The sequence below is a fragment of the Nanorana parkeri genome, unplaced genomic scaffold (genome assembly GCF_000935625.1).
Source record: "Nanorana parkeri isolate BGI_ZX_2015 unplaced genomic scaffold, ASM93562v1 scaffold181, whole genome shotgun sequence".
Lineage (NCBI taxonomy): Eukaryota > Metazoa > Chordata > Amphibia > Anura > Dicroglossidae > Nanorana > Nanorana parkeri.
In genome coordinates this window covers 113546-137913 of record NW_017306449.1, presented here as the reverse complement: position 1 = coordinate 137913, position 24368 = coordinate 113546, and the positions used below count along the sequence as shown (strand labels likewise).

At 40.8% G+C, this 24368-nt stretch overlaps 1 protein-coding gene across 1 annotated transcript in view; it reads left to right on the top strand.

Annotated features, from left to right (window-relative positions):
- Positions 1-24368, top strand: part of TRAF4 (TNF receptor associated factor 4) — a 42924-nt gene that overhangs the window by 14551 nt on the left and 4005 nt on the right. Inside the window, exons 2-4 of the mRNA XM_018555032.1 lie at positions 19057-19108; positions 22044-22148; positions 23290-23451. Of these exons, the coding sequence (XP_018410534.1) occupies positions 19057-19108; positions 22044-22148; positions 23290-23451 (319 nt within the window). The remainder of the gene's footprint in view (positions 1-19056; positions 19109-22043; positions 22149-23289; positions 23452-24368) is intronic.

Here is a 24368-nt window from a genome sequence, read left to right as displayed (position 1 = left end):
TTCCGGTTAGCAGTGCTGTCTGGTGCATGACAAATCCATTTGGCTCCATACACCCTTTTGAACCTGGTGGTTTGGAAGCACTTTGGGCGGGTATAAATTGTTAGGCATCCCTTTCTGTTCCTCATGTAAATGCAGCCTCTCCCTCTCACCTGTACCACAACACTTAATCTCAACCCTTAAGGTGCCCATACACCTTACGATTATCGGACAAAACTTTTCGTCCGATGATCGAATAGTCGTACGATTTTCGTACGACAGCCCCATCCTGCCCCCGATGATCGCAAGATTAATTTAGCCGTAATTAACGAAAAGCACCTGGACGAAATGCGGTAATTGATTTGTCGTATTTTCATTCGCGCATGCGCAGTGTAGATCGTACGACTTTTGACGGACGGAAACACTAGCAACCTTACGACAATCGTACGATCGAGCAAAGTTTTCAAACATGCTTGACCGTCAAAAGTCGTACGATTGTACAGTAATGTCGGTTCGGGCACTCTATTCACACGTACGATTGTCGTTCGAAAAGTCGATCGCATACGATTATCGTACGATAATCGCAAGGTCTATGGGCACCTTCAGACTGAGCCCTTAAACTCAAAACCCTAAGTCTTGACCGGAGCCTAACCATGAGCTTTTTGTTGTGTGATTCCCAAAGCATAAAAATGCTCAAGAGGAAAAAACCCAATAGTCTTAATGGGCCTGTTCACACCTGAACATGCATAGCGTGTTGCCTGTCGTCTGAAGCTTGAAGAATTACATGAGCTTGTTTTGTGGCAGAATTGTACATTTTTGGCCACATAGACTTCAATGTGGTGTTTTTTGTTTTTTCACATTTGAAAGTCTATAGGGTAAAAAATGAACAATTTTGCTCTTGTACTACAAACATCCCAAAAATTTTTTTTGGGTTTAGGGGTGCCAATGTTCCTCAACAGACTAGCAGTCATAAGCTAAAGCTCACTTGAATTGGGCATTAAACTGTGGAGAGCCTATCGGATGAGTATGTGTTTTGATACTACTATTTGTTAACCTGGACATGTGACTGTCATATTTAATTTAGGGTTGCAACTTCCCATTTATGAGTGTCCTTGTGACCTATATATGACTCGGATAATGTTTTTACCTAGCTTTCTGATGTATTAATAGCTTTATAGACTAAATTTAGAGGTCACACATCCTTAGATTTGGAAAAGAGATCATGACCTACATAATAAAGAACTGCAGGAAAGAACCTTGTAGTGGCTAGGGTATAAACAGTTCATGAGTCATACTTGGGAGATTATTGGTTTAATTAGAGGAGACCTTTGATATATATATATATATATGTTCACCTGTACACAATTGACTAGTCCCTGTTTGCCTACAAATTCTATACATCTTTGTGTCTATGGACCCCTTATTAAAGAGATCAGCTGGTCACCCTACCAAGCATCTGTTTATCCACCCACATGTAAGGCTAAATTGGCAGACATTTTACTGCTGCATCATATGATCATGTTCCCCTTCAGGTCGGATCGCTTATATGTTGATTTTAAAATTTCTATCAGTTTTGGCATTCAAAGGCATTTATATGTTTCATTAAAAAAGGCAAAATTATTTCCAAGTCCGTGGTAGGTTTATTTTCTTCTAATCAGAAGAGAATAGACACCCATCCAAAGCTTTTAATTTGAGGACCCAAATGTAAACACAGAACCAGTAATTTTTTGTTTCAGTGCCATACATTTCAGGTTTTTGAATATGGCAGAATTCTCATGTGTGGGTGGGTGCAACAACATATATATATTATATATGACTAGATCGCAAACGGACTGTAGTTCTATGTATTAGGTTCAAATTATTGCATTATGGGGTTTTCATGTGCTAAATTCCATTGTCCCCAGCAGAAACCTGTCATGCTTACGTATCGCTTTGCAGAGATTGTAAGATTTTCTGCCTGAAGGGTGGTTGGATTGTGTTTCCACATCCATTACCTTCTAAACACTAAGTAGCTGAAGATCAGATTGGCTTTCTAAGCTGTGAAGGAACTGCAAGCTTCAGCATTCCATAACAGCCAGAGTGACCACTGAGTGTTCCCTAAAATACAAAACTTGCATAGCAATTAGGTTAAAGCCCATTATGATCCATAATGTTAGGGCTGCAGGTTAATTATAGAGTAATATCACAGGGAATCTAAAGCCTCAGCTTGGAAGTTTTGCATAGGTTGCACTTCCCCTCTGTGATCACATTCTGCCTAGCAACAGATGGTGTAGCCATGTTGACATCTGCTTACTCAGAGTAGGTGTGAAGAGGCAGACCTAGACTTTGTTCTAGGATCTGCCATCCTAACAAAGAATGATCGCTATGGATTGTTCTTTCATAAGAAAGCGCCTATTCTACCATTTGCATTGTATTGTCCAGGTTCTGACTGCTGTCCCTTTTTTTTAAATCACTACCAAAGACTGCAAAGAAATGATAATTTGTGGGATGAAATTGTGTTACAATCGAATACCCAGCTCAAGTTCAGCCTCCCCAGATGGAAGACATCAGGGGAAGATGCAGGAAGTGTAAAGCAATCCTCCATATCATGTTAATTTCTCTGAGAGGTCTTAATGGTCGTCTGTGTGTCAAAGCTTTCTGCAATATGTTTCCTCTTGTGTTTGGGCAGAGGTCAAAGGGCCAGTATCACTGAAACTTACACTGACGGCAGGTCTGGGCCATTTGGCTTTGGCCAAGCATCATTGTTCTCTCATTTTTTTATATTCTGCAGGGATTTGGACACCTGGGCAACATCAGCACAGTTCTCATATACACGTGGCCACATTGTAAACAGCCAAAATAAGTATCTACGTAGCCCACCTTGCGGAAGATCACCCAGTTGTATCTCTTTCCCAAAGTAAATATATATATAATTACACTACACTATATGGCCATATTGGTCAGATCTAGCCATTAGAGTAGATAGTTGGTCCACCGATCCAAAATGGCTCTGAATGGACAAGTATTGTTTTTCTTGTTCTAAAAAAGATTCAAAACTTGCTCTTTTTGTAATAATCACACAAATCAGAAACATAAATTGTATTCCAAATCAGCTTATTCTGACATCTATATTTTTTGGAACGCCTGGCAATGCAGAGTACAATCTAAAACGCTGGGTGCTGGGAGGTTTATGTCACCATGCTGTGAAGCTTTGTTGTGCTTTCAGTTAATTTGTAATTCATACACTACAAGAGTTTTACAACTGCTACTAGAATATGTTGTATCGCTTGCAGGAATTGATTGGTGTGTGCTCAGTGAAGCTTGGCTAGATACTGTACTGTGTATTGGCGAATGAAGAACTGGACGTGATTTTTTTTTTTTTGGCAGGTGAACATTTTTAAACAAGAAACACAAGCTGGCAATCTTGCAGTTCAACAGCGGTCTGATTCATAAAAGCTTTGAATGCAGAGGACAATTGCTGAAAATTGCAGTGAGATCCATTTTTTTTCCTAGAGCAGGTTAGAAAATTTAACCAAACTCTTTTTTTGCGTAGAAAGGTGAATTTCTGCTTACTGGCTTGGTTGAGTTGGTAGATGGTTGATGTGGTTGCCCAGATTTTTTAAGGACTACACAAACAACATACTGAGTTAGCTTGTTCATTCTTATTAATCCTAGAATAAAATGCACACATATATAGTTTTATTTACTTCTTTTTTTACATTTCTTCAGAATGCTAGGACTAAGAGAATAAATCACATGTTTGGTCAAATAATAGGGGAAATCTGATTGGTTGATAAGGTCTGCTGCACACCATTTGGGTTTGAGGAGGAGCCTGTAGGTTATGTTAACCTCCTTGCCTTCCATTCCAAATAAAGTCTGAATGGCTTATCAGCTTAATAATAGCTCTTTTCACTTCTCCAGCTTTATGTGAACAATATCTTTTTTTTTTTTTGCTTTAAGATAAAATGCCTTTTATCCTAATGCTAGCTAATTCATTTTCAAAGCTAAGTGCTTCTGCTTTCCCTGACCACAAACATCCAAGCCAAATCTCTCTGATAGGAGCTGTCAGACGCTGGCAGGTATTGGCAAATTCAGCTATAAGAGAACAGAATCTCTTTATTGTCATGCTGCCCCAGAATAACCCCAGCCTGGATGTGCTACTCGCTGGAAACATTGAGGTGAATGAGAAGGAAATGTGAATGTTGTATCCGCCGCACACTACAATGCAGGACTTTCTTCTTTGCTTATCTTCCAAGTAACAATGTATTATGAAGGCTGAGGCGCAAGTTATGATTGTCTACTGGCTTTAATTGTCAATGTAGTTATCACATAGGGCTGGGGAATGACACCAATAAAAGGTGCAGGTACACAAAGGACAAGCAGCTGTGACTGATTTAGACATGTATGCTTTCAATGTTGAGTTCAAAGCTCCATTACCGTTGAACCAGTCAATCAGATGAGTTCAAAGTTTGTCTCTACGACAATATTTGAAGATGTTTACCTTCAAAATCCTATCAATAAACTGAGATTGGAAAACCATATTGCCTTTTAGTATATAGATCGAACACTGTGGGGGTGATTTACTAACCTAAACACACGCACGCACCAGGTGCGTGTGATTTTTACACAGCAAAACGTATTTATCAACCAAAAAGTCTCTAAAAGCCTATTTCCACTAATGCCATATATGGAAAAATCATGCACATGATGCAGATATAATGCTGCTTCACAGTTTACACAAAAATGGTTAGCTCATGCATTTACATTCCTGCATTCATCAACGCAAGCAACACAACATAGAGCTAATTTACACAACATCACCTTGCAATTCATGCAGGGCTTTGCACAACACACCTGCTGGGTGTGTACACACTACAAAGGTGTCTAGATTCCACCAATAGATCATGCTGGGAGGGAACACACTACAGAGGTGTATACTTGTTCGTGGCGTGTTTATAAGGTTAGTAAATCAACCCCTAGATCTCACTTCTTCTAATTTTGTCTTATCCAACTTCCACCTCCACCCATTCCTAAACTCTCTGCTGGTGGGCATCTGTCAATCCACCATGCTGGTTGTGGGAAGAGAAGGCATGTTCCTCCATCCCACAATGCAGTGCTCAGTCCCCGAACAACCTATCACCAGGCCTAATCGCTGTCACTTGGGGATGGGAATGTTCATCAGTCTGTGCAAAGTTGGTGTTTGCATGGAATCCCAGACTCCCAACAGCGCTTAGCTGACTTTTATGGTATATACTGTGCAGCCTTTTATACTGTTATTACTTGAATACATTTTACTAAACTACAGGTATATATATTTTAAAGCCTAGATTCCAGGGCAGTATCTATCTCCTGTTTTTGAAAACAGTTCTTCAGTCCAGAGAACAGTTCTGAGGTAAACCTTGCATGTGGCAGTGTGTGTATGAGTTTAATGAAAACAGTGCTTATGAGTACTGGAACCTAGTCATAATGATAATGTTAGTAAATTAAATGGCTGGTATGGAGCACAGCAGGGTCATGAGGCAAGCTTTAAGTTACTTGCCTGTAGGGCTGCAACAACTAATCGACATAATCGATTATAATCGATTATTGAAAAAGTTGTCAACTTTTTCAATCATCGATTAATCGGCTTCCAATTAGTTGGCCCTGTTCACAGCTCCACACACGCTGCGCGCCGCACCTCCTCCCTACCTCATGCTCGCTGCTGCCAGACCGGCCCGCATCCACGATCCACACGCTGCACCTTCTCACTGCCCGCCCACATCCACGATCGGCACAGGGACCCGGGGAGAAGTAAGGAGGAGCAGGTGTGGTGGGATGACAGCCGCCGATAGACAGGACCGATCTCAGAAGCAAGTTGCTGGAAGACTGCTCAGGTAAGCCTGCACTTTCCCCCACATGGTGCTCTATAATGTATTGCTGGGATTTGTATTCCTCTATAGCTGATGGTACATTGTGCTGTATATTATACCATCAGCTATAGAGGACTACAAATACTAGCAATACATCATACACTGTATGTATAATGTATTGCTGGGATTTGTTGTATTTCAATATAGCTGGTGGTTTTCTGCATTGCGCTGTATAGAGGACTACAAATCCCAGCAATAATACATTATACAGCGCAATGCGGAATACCACCAGCTATGGAGGACTACAAAACCCAGCAATAATACATTATACAGTGGTGCAATGCCAAATACCACTAGTTATAGAAAACCCAGCAATAGTATACCAGGACTAGATTACCACCAGCTATAATGTACAATTGCTGGGTTTTGTAGTCCTCTATAGCCGGTGCCATTCTGCATTCATTGCTGTATAATTTTATACTTTTAATTTCACTATATTGTACACCACACTTTCACCGCTCCAACCTTGCTCCTGTGATGGACTGCAATCTCAATACAAACTAGTAGTCCCATCACTAGAGCCATTTAAAATTTTTTATTTTATCCGATTAACCGATTAATCGAACTCAATAATCGGCTAACTAATCGATTTTGAAAATAATCGTTAGCTGCAGCTCTACTTGCCTGATAATTAAGGGTACTGTTGTGTATGATGGTCAGTTATACAGTTTGGAAGTAGCTGCCTCATTCTTCCAGAAATTGATGCCACCAGATTCTAGTACAATCCATCTATGTGTCTGTCCTGCACACATACTTTCAGGGCCATCAGATACTTTGGGTGCATTGCCAATTGTGGTGCTGTTCGTGAAAAATTAAGAAAAAGGCCAGCACTCCATGCAGAGTTTGCAAGCTTTACGTGGAAACTGATTTTTAAAAAGTCCGACATTTCGAGGATACGCAGGTCCTCTTTCTCAAGGTGACAACAGCATGTCGTCCAAATGTCAGATGCTTCTTCTTTCATTTAGATTCTAGTGCAAGTTCACTGATTACAAACTAAAGTGTAATGTTCAATATTAAAATTTTGTGCCACAGTCCAGCTAGCATTGTTAAAGTTCCTCATATGCAAAAAATACTTTCAAAGGTTTGTGTTTTTTAATTATAGACATCTATAACCTTCCAAGGCAACCCATTGCTTGTCACTAATCTCACATTCGCGGAACCCATGTCCCTGAGCCTGGAAATACAATAGCCAAATATTGTCTTTTCCACCCTCTGTAGGATCTGTACTCTATCACAGAGGGAGCAGCAAGGTTTTCATAGCGCAGAAACATGTAAGAAGTGGCTACAATCCCACCTGGAAGTTTAAACAATATGGCTGCAAAGAATTACAAAAAGCAATTAAGATAAATAAAAGTTCCGGGACTGCATTAGTTCAGTCTTTTCACTTGTTGACTTGATTTACTTTGTAATACATACTCAAGGCACGGTTTATTTTGCCTGAGTGATGAATAGATTTTTCTACTTTATTTCACCGTGATTCGCCAGCACATATTCAAATGAAGTCATCATTTGGATGAGTTTGAGTTTTAAAAGTCTATTGTTTCTGGAGTTATTAAATGGCCCCTCTGTTTCTCTTTGCACTCTGTATGTACTTTGTGCCTGATACTAGTAATTGGCTCGCTGAGTCTTTTCCTGACACGAGGATCTAGCTGAGGAGTAGCTACTGCTCTGACGATCCTCATGACACAAGTTGCCGTGCCCTGTTTGAGGCAGCTCTGCGTCACGTACAGTGTCTAGATGACTTGGGAGTATTGGCTCATCAGATAATGCACTTCTATTAGGTTACACAGGTAAGGCACATTACAGCACCTGTTCAATGTATATGGTTTCAGTTTTGTCTTACACCGCACCTAGTTGTATTGCAGTTGCTTCACTATGTCTGACTGATCAGTTCTGTCAAACGGATGCAGTGAGTTGTAAAACAGACCATTCATTCTATACAAAATCCTATATGCATCTGATAATTTTTTTCCCCTTATGTTATTCCTTTGTATTATTTGTAGCATATGATGATGTCAGTCACTTTGCTCACCGCTTCCAGCCCACTAACTGGACTGGTTGCACTCCCAGAAAGTAAAGGGGATGACACAAATAGAGCACACGTAGCATAAATATAAAAATAAATCGCACCATTCCTTTCAAGGAACAAGCACACTTTGATGGAGCTTTAATAAACTGATCTGAAAACATCTAAAGAGATACTCCAAAAAGCATGTGTCTGGAGGGTAGCATTGAAACCAAAGGAACTTCCTTACACACAAACATACAAAATATACCCCGTGTCTAAAAAATTTTTGTTAGATGGAACTATTGTCTTCAGTTAAACTGACAAGGGATTCGATAAATGGCAGCTGAAGTTTTTTGTTGTTAGAGCCTGGAGGTGTAAACTGACTGGAACGTTTGCACTTGATTGGGTAGACCGTTACTGCTATTCAGATAACTCATCCTTTCAATGCACATGGGGAACAATAGCTTGCCATAGCCTGAGCAGATTTCTTTTTTTCAGAATGACTGACTGGGAGATTTCTGCCTGTGCTCAATTGCATTAGGGCTGTCATTCTATTGTGCAACTAGCCCAATAGATTGAAATGGCTAGGTCACTCAAAGATTGGCATCAGAAGTGATCTTATTGTTCCCAAGGTGTACCCATAAAGGGGCCTAGTATTATATCGGGCAGTGGATCAGGGGCAGGATTAAGTCAATTATGGCCAACCAGTGGCAATTCTATCACCTTATCGCCATTATTTTATGGTGTTTTATATGTCCTGACTGTTACTTGAAATGACACAGCAAGAAAGTATACAAATCATTAGAATAGACTACTGCATCTCTGTGCATGCGCAGCCTTTTAAACTAAATGTAAGGTTATACATTTTTATCAAAAAGTTGAAGGGACAGTCCATGCAAAACTTTATATTTCAACTTTTTGGTATTTTGTGAAGGTATCCAGTGGAGAAATGTAATTGTTTGAGTTTCCAGAGCTATGCATCCATAGTAACTATTGTTTCTTGCTCTCCCTTTTTCATTTTTTTATTATACGTTATATAATGAGCATGCATTGGGTGGAAACAGAACTCCTGGTAATTTCCCTGATTTAGCAAGGCAAGGAGACATCAAGGTAAAACCATTGCTGGGATTCCTCAGCTAGCTGATGGAGTCACCAAGAGATAAGTCCCCATTGAACGAAGCAGAACACCAGACACCAACTATAACTGAATTTGTTTTTCTAGGTGGTCTGACTTAAATCTTTAGAGGACTGCTTTAAGCTTAAAAGAAAAATTGCGAGACGACTAAATAATTGTGAATGTAACTTTTCCTCGTAGTATCTGTTCATTGTAAAGGCAATGACCTCGTAGTATCTGTTCATTGTAAAGGCAATGACACCACCTTGTTACCTGCCAGAAAATATTACAGATGTCTATAGCTCTATAGGCTGAGTGCTTTGTTATGTTGGTGAGTGGGAGGAAAATGACAAACTATTAAATAAATCCGTTCATTGTCTCGCCCTAAGCAAAACAGTTTAGACTGGGAAATGAGAGTGTATTGAAAGGGAGGGTCTTTTAAAGAGATATTAAAGAATTTCTAAACCAGGGGGCGGTTAGAGAGAAATCTGAAATATTTCAGTTTGTTGTTGGCTTAACAGTACTGTTATTGTTTTTTCTCACTTTTACATGTTTGGAGATACAAACAAAGATCATTCATTTTATGTGCATTAATTGTATTTTAGGCACGTTATTTACTTGTAGAAGCCTCCCTTGTGTAGACATCCAAAAGCCCTGAGAGTTCTGCTGATCACCGCCATCTTCAATGTGATGTCACCAGCCCCCACAGATTCCGGTTACTCAAGTATTTCCTTCACTCCTTCCCTAGCAGCTACATAAAACATTATGAGGGAAGGGGTGGATGAGCTGGGCCAGCACAAACAGTAGAATGGCACTCCGAGAACAGGAGAGGGCTATGACACTGAGGAATAGAAGGAGCTATGAAAAATTGTAAGCCCTCACGGGCAGGGCCCTCCTTACCATCTTGTCTTGAATTGTATTGTAATTGTAATGTCTTCCTTATATTGTAAAGCGCTGCACAAACTGTTGGCGCTATATAAATCCTGTATTATAATAATACAGAATTGGCTTCTCAAATAGTCGGGAGCAAATCTGTCAAATCCAGGAGCCAGCAGGATTTTTTTAGAAGCCAGTTTAGAAAAGTTAGGCACCAACTTTTATTTTGAAAAACATTGGCTACCTTGCTCCAGGATCTGTCCAGCCCTGGCTTACAGACTAAAGCTGGACATACACTGGTACGTTTTAGTTGTAACATTCAGGCTAGGTTCACACCTGGGCGACTCCTGACCGCGCGGCAATCATGCACAAAACCGCGCGGATTGCCGGGCGGTCACGGGAGTCGCCGATCGCCATGGAGGTGCCATTATTTTCCAGTGGCACCCCAGTCGCGCCGGAGAGATTGCGCAGTTTCACGCTGTCATTCCATCCGTGCAATTGAATATGATCGCGGCTAAAAAAAGCCACACGTCGTGTGTTGCAAAAAAAGGCACTAGCGATTGCCACACGGATATAACCCCATTCTAATCAATGAGGCCACGCGGCAACCGCTGTGTGCAATAGCACACGATCGCGCGGTCCCGGGTTTCGATCAGGTCTGAACCTTAGCTCATATGAAAAATCTTGTCAGAACATCTGATCATGTCATCAGAAATTTGATGACTGTTGTTTGAAATGTTGTTCAGATTTAACATTCTGTTTTAGAAAAGAATGGAATTTCTTGAACGAAATCCACATTCACGGTTAGAATTTTGCTGGTTTTAGAAAAAGTTCCATCGGCTGTAGTCACGTAAAAAAAAACATTTTGAAAGAGCCCGAAGTCCATTCATCGTCAATTTGACCCTAATAACTGTTTCAAAAGTTCAGAGAACAGACAACGTAAAATTTAGTAATTCTGCTGTATGGCCATCATTCATAAGAGAAATTTAAGGATGTAAGCAAAAGCTAATAGACCAACCTTGTGTTCAGATTTAGTCACAATGGATTCTGTGCACGGACTGACTTTTTATAAATATGTTGAGGCTCTAACTAGACTTGCATCTGTACTTTATTAGAACTTGTAGGTACATTGAACTTCAACTGACCTCTATACATCAAATTAGAGTGATGTGAATGGAAATACATTTTTATGGCTGACAGCCTGGTTCATTTACTTTTCCAAGAAACGTGCATTGTATATGGCCTTGCGATAGGACAGGTGTCCAAGCCTTGTACACACTTGATATTGTAATGCTTCCACTGGGGATTCTGATGTCAAGTCACACAGCAGGTGATTGGCAGTGAAACACTTTGGCCAGTTTGCAGATTCCAGAGAATTCCCACAGCATTCTTGGGTGTGGAGAGGAGCAGCTGCCTGGCACAGGAGATGAGGTTCTGGGTTTTGTAGGATACACACTATTGTGTGTTACATCAGCTGTGTGTATTGCAGAGCCTCCTGTTGTTAACACTCACTACCCTTGCCCTGGATCAGCTCACCCCCCCCATCTGACAGTGAAAGGATTCTTGGAAAAGGGATGCAGCTCTCTGGTAGTGAGAATAAGAAGACTAATAAAGATGTATTATTCTCTCCAGATGTGCACATGAATTTAAAGTTGGCTTGGATACTTTTCTTACTAGAAAGACTTGTCTGTAATTTTTAGAATACATGTACGCAGCAATGGACCTGGAAGGACCAGCTCTGCTCAAATATGTAAAAAAAACACACCCTTTATTAATAACATATGTATTACTTTAAAAATCACTAAACCATTGTATTTTATCTAGTACAAATACCTGAAATAATGGGGGCCATGTACATGGGGACAGACATTTTGGCTCATTAGGAATGCCGGCTCCCTTTCCTGCTTTGCTGTGCTACATAATGGCTGTACTTTATTGCTCATTATCACAATAAAACCCAATTTGTTGGCTGACTCATTGAAAACCATGCACTTCTAATGCAGCATTTTATCTCAACCGTTGTTGAGAGCAATGCAGTAATTGCATTGGATCAATGAGAGTCTCCTCTAGAGGCTAGTCTGCAGATCTCTAAATTTTAATACAGTAAAAATATGGAGGAGAAAACAAGTAAATTCGGAAAGTTGTGTTATAATTATCATAAAAACAACAATTATAACTCAAAAACCCAGAAAATGTTACATTCCTCTTAAGTTGCTGCAGGCCAGCTGAAAGTTGTAATTACTCTTGCACTGGGATCGCTCTGCGGGATGATGGGTAGTAAGAAGAGCTATTCTGCCTAGGCTTATAGGAGGGAGAAGACCTATGGGAGTATTACCAGCATGGTGAGGTTAAAGGAGAATATAGAGGTGAGTGATTTTCACTCAGCCTCATAATCTGAGCCGACACGTGAAAATAAAACTGTCACAGGTCGGCTCAGTAGATCGGGAAGTGAGCGAACACATACCGTCGCTCGCTCACTTCTCGATCTATCCGTGCAGAGAGCCGTGACTGTCACTCACGGCGCCCTGCAGGGATTCCCTCCCCTGTCCGTTCCTCCAGTGCTGACTGGCGAAACGGACGGGGGAGGGGGCGGGTACAGCTGGCTCTGCCTCTAGATAGGCAGAGCCAGCTGTCAATCATGCAGCTGGGTGGATCTCGAAAGTGATGTCGGGATCCGTTCCGGCTGCGGCGTCTCAGTATACCGTAAGCTGTAGCTTGCGATATACTAAGCTTAGGGTGATGGGAGGACGCTAGTTTGTGTCCTCCCGTTACCCTTAGGAGAACTATAGGGAAAAGCCCTAACCCCATAGTTCCCATTTAACTTAACTAATAGTCCGAAAAATAGACCAGAGTTGGGGCAGTGGTATGATATTTGCAAGATCTGCAAAATGAGGTCTATCCATACGTCTGTGAAGGTTCTCATTCATCCAGGTCATGGTATATCTGTAAAAAATAAGTCAAGGCAACTGGACTTGCTGTATTTTTCTTGAAGACGTTTCACTGGTCATCCAACACAAGGTCAAGGTTTCACAAGGTCTATCCAGTACTGCTATTTCAGTTTTGAGTGAATTATGGCTGACGAAATCACTTACTAGCATTGTTTCATCTCTCTGGGATCTAAGGTTGGGATGGAATCTCGTTCTCCACACTAACAGGGTTATTCACAAAAGGGTGAAGAGTTTGGAGAAGCCAACAATCTAGGACAACATAGCTGAACTGGAAAGTGAGCTGAATTGTAGAATTTTTCAGAATCGGCTATGTTGTCCTAGATTGTTCACTTTTCCTGCCTTCTCCAAACTCTTCACCCTATTGTGAATAGCCCTGTAAGTCTTCTTTTTTGGTTATTTTAATGTTGCAGCATGCGAGTGAGATCCTAGTGTAGGAGGAAAGTCTTCTTGCTGGAATCCATGGGAAGTGTGTAAACCCATTCATCAGATTAAACAGTGCATAGTCATATAAGAGATAACAGACTTAATCTATTCTGCGGTTAGGGTGGAAAAACATGCTGCTTACGTTTTGCGTATTTTCTGTTGTTTCTTGAGGTTAGTAATGCACAATTTTAGGAACATGAGTACTGCCTTTTTGAGTGAAGAATGGAGTTGGCAAACCCCTTTGATGAAATACTGCATTTTATTACCTTAACTTGGTTCTGCTGTACTTTAAAAAAAAACACTTTTAAAAAAATACATGGAAACTGTGTTTTGATTTTGGCAGTCTACTTAGTAGGTCCTATGTGCATAGGTGCATTCCTTCCGAAGCTTTTAATGGTGTATGTAAACCCTAATAATAAACTCCTCGTTTGCTCCCTTTTGGTCTATTTAATATACCATTGAAAGTGTTATATCGGTTAGATAAATGCAAGAAAATACCTGTCAACCCTGCCAGAAATCCAGTGAGCTTGCAAGTCCTTATTTTCTCAGTATTATCTCCAGCAGGGTTATCAGCTGCATATTTACCTCTGTGCCCTTCAGAGCACATCCTCCTATGTCATGGGGGATCAGAAGGTGGGGGGTCCCCCATACATATAGTATAGCATGGCAAGTAAGCATTTTCATCCTAGGGCACGAGGAAGTGTGCTACTGGCAGGATTATTAGGTGAAAATGAAGGAAACCAAGCCTGAAAAAAGCTAAATCATTGCAACTATCATACCTGAGGACTGGCAAGCTGCAATATATTACATTCTTGTAATACAATACACCTTAAAGTGAACTAACAGTGGATGGATATACAGAAAGTTATATATATATAATTTGCATGTTTTATTTGCAGTCAGCAGGTGGACAACTCTTTTTAGAATCTCTATTTGCACGAAAACCATGCCATTTACAGAGTTCAACAGCTGAAGCTGAAATATGACGCCTGCTCTCTCCTGTGTTCAGACAACTCTGTAATATTAAGAGCATGAAAATAAACGGCTTCGACTGTACACCCTGAGCTATATTGCCTGTAATGCAGGTGTTGTGGGTAAATCAGTGTAAAATGTAATATAGCTATATAATAAATGCAATAAAACTGATCCAAAACAATAATAGTTTCCATTTATTCTTCTGTGACCTATGGCTCAGTACACATGGGCACCCAGTACGTATGCATGTTTGATTACTAACACACTATGAAAATACGGTATATTTTGTGCTAGAAACTGTATTGCATGCTCCAGGGAGCTTTCATGGAATCTTCCAAAGTAAAAATAAACTGTATTTACGATTGAGGTTTGTTCTCGCCTTGCCCTTTTGGACCTGGTAGTATGTAGGCGCAATCCTATGTGTCATAACTAGAAAGTGACACGCTCAGGGATGGCCCAGTACTAAGGGTGGAATTGTTATGCTGGTTACATTACTCAGTCATATGGATTGCGACATTTACAGTGCATCCGTCTCGTCATGGTTCTGTCCTGTGTTTCTGGATTTGGTGGTTTTCTGTTGCAGGCTTCTGATCTCTGAGGTGGGTGAAATAAACTCTGTTACAGTTCGAGCGAAAATTGAATGTTTGCTTTAAAGTTACAGTAACCTCTGTGTCCTTGTTTTTAAGATGACTGTTTATTTTCTCTGCAAGAGGTGAAGTTAAATATTAGCTCACAGGGGGTATTATTCCCAGCAGGGTAGATACACGGAGCCTGGCTTTAGATTATGCAAACGGCTGTCTTTCTATTTCTCTCACATGGGTTAATATTACTGATTGTGAAGGGCATGGCAAACTCAAGACTTTTATCTTCCTTTCGGGGCTAGGCATGATCTATGAACAGTCGGCTATGGTTTTGAGATTTCTGAACTGTGAATGCACAGACCTTCTAAAAACCTAATATTTGTAGAGTTCCATGGTGCAGGGTGCCTACGGGGAGGAACCACTTAAGGCCCATCACTGGGCAAACAACAAAAGTACCCTTGCACTGCTAGAACAGCCTTTCTCAACTAGGGTCCCTTCTGGCTTCCTCAGGGCTGCCTCAAAATTGTCAGTGTTATGCCTCTGATGTGAAGGGGGATTTTGCTTTGAAGGTCTCCTAGAGAGAGGAGGCTCCTGATGATGTAAAGGGGGCTCTTGCGTGGGGTCCCCCTTAAAATTCTTACCAAACCCCTATCGGGGATAAGATTCTGGGATTGATTTTGGAGGGACCCCATGTATTTTGTTACCAATTACGTTTTTTACATTTTAGACTGGGCACCTCACGATTTTGTTTACTTTTAAAAGGTGCCGTGGCTGTAAAAAAGGTTGAGAAACGCTGTGCTAAAATTAAGTGCTCCTTTTTTTTTCTAGGTAACCTGGAATAAAGCACTTTTACTTGCTTATCCCCATTCTCCTGGTGGCCACCGCTCTCCTCTTCTCTCCCCATTCACTCCAGCTAGTGGAGTGTTCCCCGGTATCCTCATGTCTAATGCAGATCTATAGAACCTGCATTAGATGTGATGACATCAGCGGTCCTTACACCACTGGAGCCCAAGAGGTGGTGGGGAGCGGTCTAGTGGCCCTGAGGGAGATAGCGGGGATCAGGTAAGTAAATCTGCTTTACTTCAAGACAAACACGAGCAGTTAATGGTACTTTTGTTTTTGTTTGCTTGGAGATGGGTTTTAAATGAACAACTCAAGGCACACATTGACCTCAGCAGTGGGTGAGCGCTTATGGAAATTTGAACCGTGCTTTGATCCCATTTTCAAATAAGTGGACACAACTTATAAGCAGTAAGCACAGCAGCAGAAGAAAACGTCACTAGTAGTTTTTAAAAACATTTGTAACACTAATAATAGAAATCATGCTAAAACATAATCTACAGAGGACATTGGGTACTTTTGTAAAAAAAAAAACAGATATAGAGTTTAATTGCTGTTGTTTGGACTAATAGAATTATAGTTTTGTCCAGAACTTGGGGAGAGCACTTGGAGCTGGGGAATCGCACCTTGGAGTTTGCATGAGGACGGAACACGCAGCATGTTGTGTGAAACACATGAGCCAGTGTGTCAAGTATTTGCTTTTGTAGCAGAGCTGAGGTTATACAGAGGGAGGAAGTTACATGAGAGGAGAGAGAGTTCAGAATGAAAGTCTTTAGCAGCCAGCTGGCAGAGTGGACTGTAGCAGCATCTGCAAGTTAGCCCAGATGTGCTCAGTAATTGGGTTCATATTGAATCATTTGCAGCATAGGAGTGCCAGATACACTGAAACTAGTTTACTAAATCTCTCTCAACAGATCTCAGTTCCTCTGGGAGATTTTACACACGGTTATGAAGAGTGTGTATTCATGTAATGAGACCTTTCGTCTCTCCTGGGTGAAGCTTGACATGTGGTCCACAGGGCTTTGGCTTATTGGTTATAGTGCTTGTTTTTTAGATGCTGATATGGAGGACATCCTAAAATATGAATTAAATGATAACTTGAAATATATTTTGCACAAACCTTTCAGTGAAACCATGCTGAAATTTGAAAGCCGAAAAACAACCAGTCTTGTCATGAGGTTATTTAGAAGGTGCCTTCTTAGATCTATGACTGTATGTAAAGTACAGATCTCATACTCTCTGGGAGACTGTTGTAAATCCAGTTAATTGAATCTGTGTAATGAATCAGTCATTTATTATTGAGCAACATATTTAATCCGTCGTCCCTACATTCTATCTGTAGAAACAGTTCACCCAGATGTATGGCTTTTTACACCTACTTCAGCAGCTTATAGAAAGAAGGACTTGACAGAAGGGGTTGGTGCTTCACAACACTGTTTGCCACATCCATGGACTTTCACATGTGCTAAATAGTGCTGCTGTACTATAACAGGTAGTTGTGACATAGACGCAGATGAAATATTGTATGATAATTTATATCTATGCTCCACATCAGAGCCCTGCGTATTGAAGGGTGAAAGACCCAATTCTCTCGTACAAGAAGGTCCTCCATTTTGTTTTTAGGAGCATCTGTTCTAAATGATTAGTATATATTAAGTCTTGTTACAGATGAGCATATGCATCTTTTGAACTCCTCATATACCCCTATACATACTTATCTTGGAGAATCAACAGACTATTGGCTGAGATAGACCTCCTCCTTTCCCCCAAAGATCAATTGGCCAAGGGTATCTGATTGGCTTATACTAGCTGGTACTTTTAATAAACTCCACCCCCAGAGTGGCTATAACTTACTCTGTTGGCTAATCAGGCCGATCATATATATTTAGCATCGCTAGATCTTGCTGCTTTCAGCTGGATTGCGCAATAATTTGTCTATGAACCCAGCATACACTGCTAGCTTACTGATCTTGGGGATACGCAGGTTAGAAGAAGACCTTGTTCAGTCAATATGTTTCTCCTGAGACAAGTCAGAGCTGAATGCATCTGCATTTCCTCTCTGTTCTATGGGCTAAAACATGGATGGGAAGGTGACGGTCATCAGGGTTACTAAGTGCGACTAAATGTGACCGCAGTTTAGTTCTGCTCACATGTTATAAACTTCAGTACACATTACATTGTAAGGGCCTTTTAGTTAGTCCAGGGTTACTCTGTGCCAAATTGCTTTTCATGCACTATTTAATTTGCAAACTTGGAATAAAATAATTTCCTCCTAATTATCTTGAAGTAAAGACTCTTCTAATACTGTTGTGTTTGATATACATAATTATGTTTTTATTACATTATAGAACATGCCCTGAGGCCAGCCATCTCGTGTTCAGTTTGGTTACTACTGTACTTTTACTCTCATTAAATATAGCAAATGCTAACCCTCGTGATAAGCTGAAGTCTTTGATATAAAAGATGAAAAACTTTCCGGCTTGCTGAATAGAGGCAGAATTTACATTTCTCTCATATTATTAAGGTTAGCACTCTAGGCTTTTTCAAAGTAGTTATTTGGCTGCTAAATATCTATCTATAAGTACTGGTCTTTCTTGTACATTTTTGGAAGCAGTTGAAAGCTGACGAGTTAGCCTAGGTTCAGATCAGCACATGGAAGGGAAGGTTAACCACGTGGCGGCCACTAACAGATGTATAGTTTTGTTTCTGTTAAACATATGGACGACCAACAGAACTTTTTTTTTTCTTTCTATTTCTGGAAGGTTAGATATGCTCATTTTACCCAAAGACTAATCTAAAGTACTATTACAGTAGCCTTCTGCAGGGTCAAGAGAATGAAAGGATATAACACTTTAAGTTTACTCTCCCATAGCTGCTCTGTAATTCTGATGGAGAGAAATAATGAGATATAATGAGAATATGGTTTAAAGCCTCCTTTTTTATCACAGTAAATTTTTTTTATTGCTAATGCGTTTAGGAATATTTGCCTATAAATATGTAAATTGTAACATTGGTCTCTTACATAACCTAGTCTGTGATTTTGGTTATGTAGCAGTTATCTCATGCAAGGCTAGTAAAGCGAGCACAGTTTCTCTTTCCCCTGATCATTTGTTTTTCTCAGTTTTTTTCCTGTAAGTTCCACCTAGTAAGAAGAGACGTTTTCATGTTCTAAAAAGATGTTAATGAAACTGACTGCATCACAGGAGGCTTGTGCTAGACAGAGACCTGGATGAATCAATAGATGTTTAGAAGATCTTCCAGTCTGTGTTTTTATATGCCTAGTACACTGTGATCTGTTTCTTCCTGAAACAAAAAAGGCATTCATGTTTACACCCAGTATGTTTTTTGCTACATAGTAATGTTAGCTCTTCATGGGTTTTTGTTTATTTAAGGTCTCTTTTTTTTTTTTGTTGTTTTTGTTTTGCAGTGAAGGTGTTTTTAAATGCCCAGAAGACCAGCTTCCACTAGACTACGCAAAGGTAAGACCTGTGTTTTTTTTCTAACAATTGTTGAACAACTCTTGTGGAGAACCCAAATTCCTTTTGAACAAATACAAACGTGGACTGGCCATAGGAAGTACATATTTCTACAAGAACGAAGGGAGAAGTGTTCTGATACCTGTCCCTACACAATTCTCGGTGACAGGAGCCAACACAATCCTCTTAAGGCTGTGACACACTGCACGCGAAGCGGCGCGCTGCCTTCGCGCGCAGTGTGTCATGTAAATTTCTCTCTGGCACGTTGGCTTGCGAGAGCTCGCATAGCTGAGCATGCCGGGTTGAAAAATTTCATCAGACAATCGTCTCGCGCGTATAAACCTGTGCGTCAGGATGCGACGTCCAGCCGGTTGTTACGCTGAAGGTGCTGTCATTCATCTGCCTGCACTCAGCTCACATACTGCACGCGAAGCTCCGTGCCTGAGCGCTTTGCTTCGCTCTGCATGGCTTCATGTGCAATGTGTCACGGGCTTTACAGTTTTGGCATAGGTGCATACATGGTACTTTGTTATAAAAAAGTTGGAATATCTCCTGTAATAACTAGGTCCTTCCACTGCCTGAGTGCCCTCTATCACCCTTCTTCTAATAGAATGTTATCGGTTACATTTATTTTATAAAATAAGTTAGTTGGATAATATGGCAATATATTTTATTCACTGGCCTATTATATAAGGAAATCAGTCCAGGCTCTTGCCTCTAATATGTTCCTATTTGTACATATTGTAGATACAGTATATTGGCATAAGTGAGCTTTGACTTTATGCTGGAACACATATGGTTAGTAGAGATAAGTAAATCACTGTTGAGCAATTATCTGAATATGTTTAAGCAGAATCGGAACTACAGAGAACTGAGCAATTCACAAATACAGATTGCTGCGTTCTTGAATTTGTCGATTCTCTGTGGATTGAACAAATTGGCACATGCATATTTGGGAAAGTTGGGGATTTACAGGAAAAATATGGAGGATCACTATTGGACTGCCTCACTACTTGTACATTTCTGTGACAGTCGTTCAAATAGGCTTCTAAGTGTGTATCTAAACCCAAGAACAAAAAGGTTCACCATGCATTTAATGGACCATGCATTTAATGGAGTAGCTGTGTTGATTTTCCTTCTCGGGCTTTCTTTCTTAATTTTTACCCAGTAATCCTGTCAGTAACACGTTTCCAGTCCTACAGTACCAACGCTTATTCAGTGTTTTGTATCTATGGACTAACCGCATCTTCAGTAGCATATCGGTTTTAGGGCAGGAAGTGTTAGGGCAACAGAACACCTCCTCCCCATAAAGCTGACCATACATTATGCAAAGTTCTTCGAACCGGCCGAAATTCGCACAGTGGGTGCCACTGTCTGCACCCCTTTGGCCTGCATCCCTCGATCAGCAGATTGAATGAACTGATCGGAAAAATTTAGAACAAACAGCGCTGGCAGCCAACGAGCTGCCAGCACACCTTGGGTATTCTGACAGCAGCCGATGGAATACAAAAGAAGCAGCGGGGATTCCTTGATCAATGCATGTAAGCATTGATGGGAGGAATCTTGTTTTTTTTTTTTTTTTCGTTTTTTAGCCTGTGGGTTGAACGGAAAAAAAATAGAACAGGGTAACTCTCCTCCTCTCCATAACATGTGGGGGGTATTACACAGACTTAACTGGGCAGGGCTGATTACACTGTTTGGAATTTCTGTGCAGCTCAAGCAGAGTGCACAGGAAGTTACAAGCTCGTTGGTTTTCTGGCAGGGTCAAAAATTATTTCTGCATTTATCATACAGTTATAAAAAGACATGTACAATTTATGTATCAGCTCAAAAGGGAGCAAAGAAAATAATTTGACTGTTAGGGTTTGCATACACTTTAGTAGTGTTAATTCAAAAAGAAAACAAAGTCGCAGGTCTGACTGTGCTCCCTCTGTCTCTGTCTGCCATAAAACTGTGACTGGAAAATGTAATTCCATCCCTGGTCTTTGGAAGTATAACGTATGTTTTTCAAGAAAGATTTCCAATGGTGACTCAAAGGAAGGAGCTTAATATTTCCACCATTGTTTACAGAGCTTTGGTAAACATAGTCTTACACGTGAATGTCATACCTGAACAAAAGGACTGTTTCATCTTAGAAGAAGCGTTCCAAGTCATTGGAAGGATTAGTTTGTTAGTATGCAGCAGATTAGTTTTCTCCTGTTCAGTGACAGATATTTTTGTTTGTTCTACTTGAGAAGCTGTCTTCTAAAATAGCCCCTAAGCAGACCCAGCCAATGGAGCCCTTGCCAAAGAAAACCTCTCCAGAACCACTATAAGCTGAGCCCAGGCGACACCCTGACCCACAACAATGCCCTTCTGTTCCAGGCGCCTTTTTAAATGCAGCTCCGAGAGGAGTATAAACCATGCTTTTGTGCCTTGTGTCCGAGCCAAACCCAGCACTGACTGGAGATAAAGCAACGTCAGTACAGTATTGAGATGCACGAGAGAAAAGAGGCTTTGTGGTAGCAGCACTACAGGAGAGGCTGTGCTGGTGTGTTGGGCTGTACTATGAATGGCTATTCTGAATATGTCAGCCTGGCCTACTATTATCCATGGAGGCAAAGCTCTCCCCTTCCTCCTTCCATATCCCTTTCCTGCTGCACGTGTTCTGTAGGATTGATGGAATGTTTCGACATGATATTACAAAGACTTATTTTTTCCCCTTGTGCCAGCCTGTGACAAATGCTTCGTTGAGTGACAGAGACACAGCTGAACTGGCAGCTGTCATGTGTGTGCTTTACTACACACTTGTCAGTAAAATGACCCTTGGCATGGATCTAGCTCTGGGCACACTAGGTGGCACCCCGGTGAAAATGCTTTCTTTGTATTTGTCAGAATACACTGTTTCTTTATCATTGGTGAGACAATGTTTATGAAAGGTCTATGTATTTTTTTTCAGATCTACCCAGATCGAGAGCTGGAAACTCAAGTCCTCAGTCTGTCTATACGATGTATACATAGTGAAGAGGGTTGTCGCTGGAGTGGGCAGCTGAAGCAGCTCCAGGTGAGGTTATTGGCAGCTGTATTTAGAATTCTGGAGGTAATTACTACTGGGTCTGTTCAGTAAAACAAAGAGCAAGGCTCCCATTATCACTGCAGTTTGTACTGCCTGATAGGATAAGCCTGTATGACTTATTACACATGTTTTTGTATTATCGTGAGTCTTGGAGAAGTTGCATTCAGACGAACCAACCACATATTGGCTGCTACATTTGTTCTCTGACTGTGGTTTGGTAGTTGCCGTTTATGTGATGTACTTCCCCCAGTCCAGTCAAGGAGTAAATATTTCATCGGCATGTTCTATTTTCTAGCATGTGGTTTTTTCCAGAAATGGATTAGGTATTTTGTAGGCATGGAATACATTGAGCTATACATCTCTTCCATCCCCAAAGCTGTAATTTTCTTTTTTAAAGCTATTAAGTATATACTTCAGAGAGGTATCGGTCAGCAACAAAAATATTTAGTCATTTTTGCCAGTTGTCGGGTTGCAAAATTGGGCAGCATGGTGGCAGTTTCATAGCACTTGTGCATTATGACACACTGCTCGCGATTTAACACCCCCCACCACAGACATTATGTGGTCTCCCTGTGCGTCTTAAATATCCTCCCAGAATCAAAAGCAGTCTTGCACATTTATTAACTTCAATCCAAACTGGCCCTATAATGTGACTATTGCTGGGAATTTTTTTTTTTATAGTTTTAATAGTGTGGAGAAGGATTGGAACATCTGACAGCTGTAAATTTTGTGTTGTCACGAGAACAAGAATAGATGGGAAATCTTCCAAAGAGGACACTAGATCTTGTAACCCTGGGGGATTTCCCTCTTTGGTGTTTTGCTCTCACATCCTGATGTGGCCATCAGGCAGAAGTGGATGTCAATGGGACATAGATGTGTTTATAACCCTCCCTTATACTATCCAAAACTAAACAAACCAACAAAAAAAAAAGGTTTTGCCTTCAGTTCTACTTTAATGTACAATGTTGAAAAGACCATTGTCACTAGAGGTTTACAGACACTTACTGAACCTTTGCTGCTGGTAAGAAACATCCTGACTAAACAAAGATCTTCGGTTTTGCACATTAACATTGTGATTCTGTTTTGAAATGGAAAATCACGTCATTAAATTACCATTTTGTTCCCTCAGACTCATCTCAGTGTTTGTGCCTTTAATGTGATCCCTTGCCCCAACCGCTGCAGCACCAAACTGATCCGCAAAGACTTGCCAGACCACATGCAGCACGACTGTCCTAAGCGCAAAGTTCGATGTGAATTCTGTGGCAGTGATTTCACAGGAGAGGCCTATGAGGTAAGTGAACTTCTACAGCCAGCCCTTTACTGATTGTTTCTGTATGTCCCAGTACATATGATCATATGATATTGAGATTATATATTTTTTTAAACTGAACTCCCTGACAAATAAATCCAGAGTCTAAAGGACTTGCAGTTTCTGTACAGCTCTCAGCTCAGCTTCCCTGAACTTCTTGTTGAGTACAAGATCATGAGGGACAGACACTGTCTCTCTACTAACTTGTTGAAGGGAGCAGGGGACTGGGTTGCCCTGCTGTGCCTGTGTGTTTGGAGACCCTTACAGTTTAGTAGCACCATAGGACCCTACAAGAGAAAGGAGCCACCCTAAAACATTATATTAGGGCCAGTGATCAGGGGACCAGCTGATTCTGCAGGAAACTAGAACTTTTAAAAATCAAGGAGCAGCATCCATTGCAAGTGATTTAATCAGCATTTGAAATAGTTTTAAAACCTTTTGACTTTATAATCACTTAAAATATATTTTTATCCATTAAGTCCTGAGTGTTTACACAACCCTTTCAGACAGCACAGCCAGGCCAGTGACCTGATTTTACTGTACAACAGTTGGGCAATACAGCTAGGTCACCTCCATCTCCCCAGCCTGTGACTGGACTGTAAAAGATCAGCAGACTGATGAATTCATTCCTCTGCTCACTCTGCTTTCTCCTCCTGTCACTCTGTCCCTTGTCAGTATATTTGCATGCAGTATAACAGATTTGCTCCCAGTGCTGCACCTTCTTCTTGCAATTTGAATTTTACTGTACAGGGGATTACAACAGGCTCAACTAAAGTCCCATTATTCAGTGCACAACTTGTTGTCTCCGGAAGAAGGTTGGATCGCTGCTGGTTACATGATTCAAGTGAGGATGGGGAGTTTCTTACGCCATGTCTTTGTTCAGTCTTTAGAAAGTAATT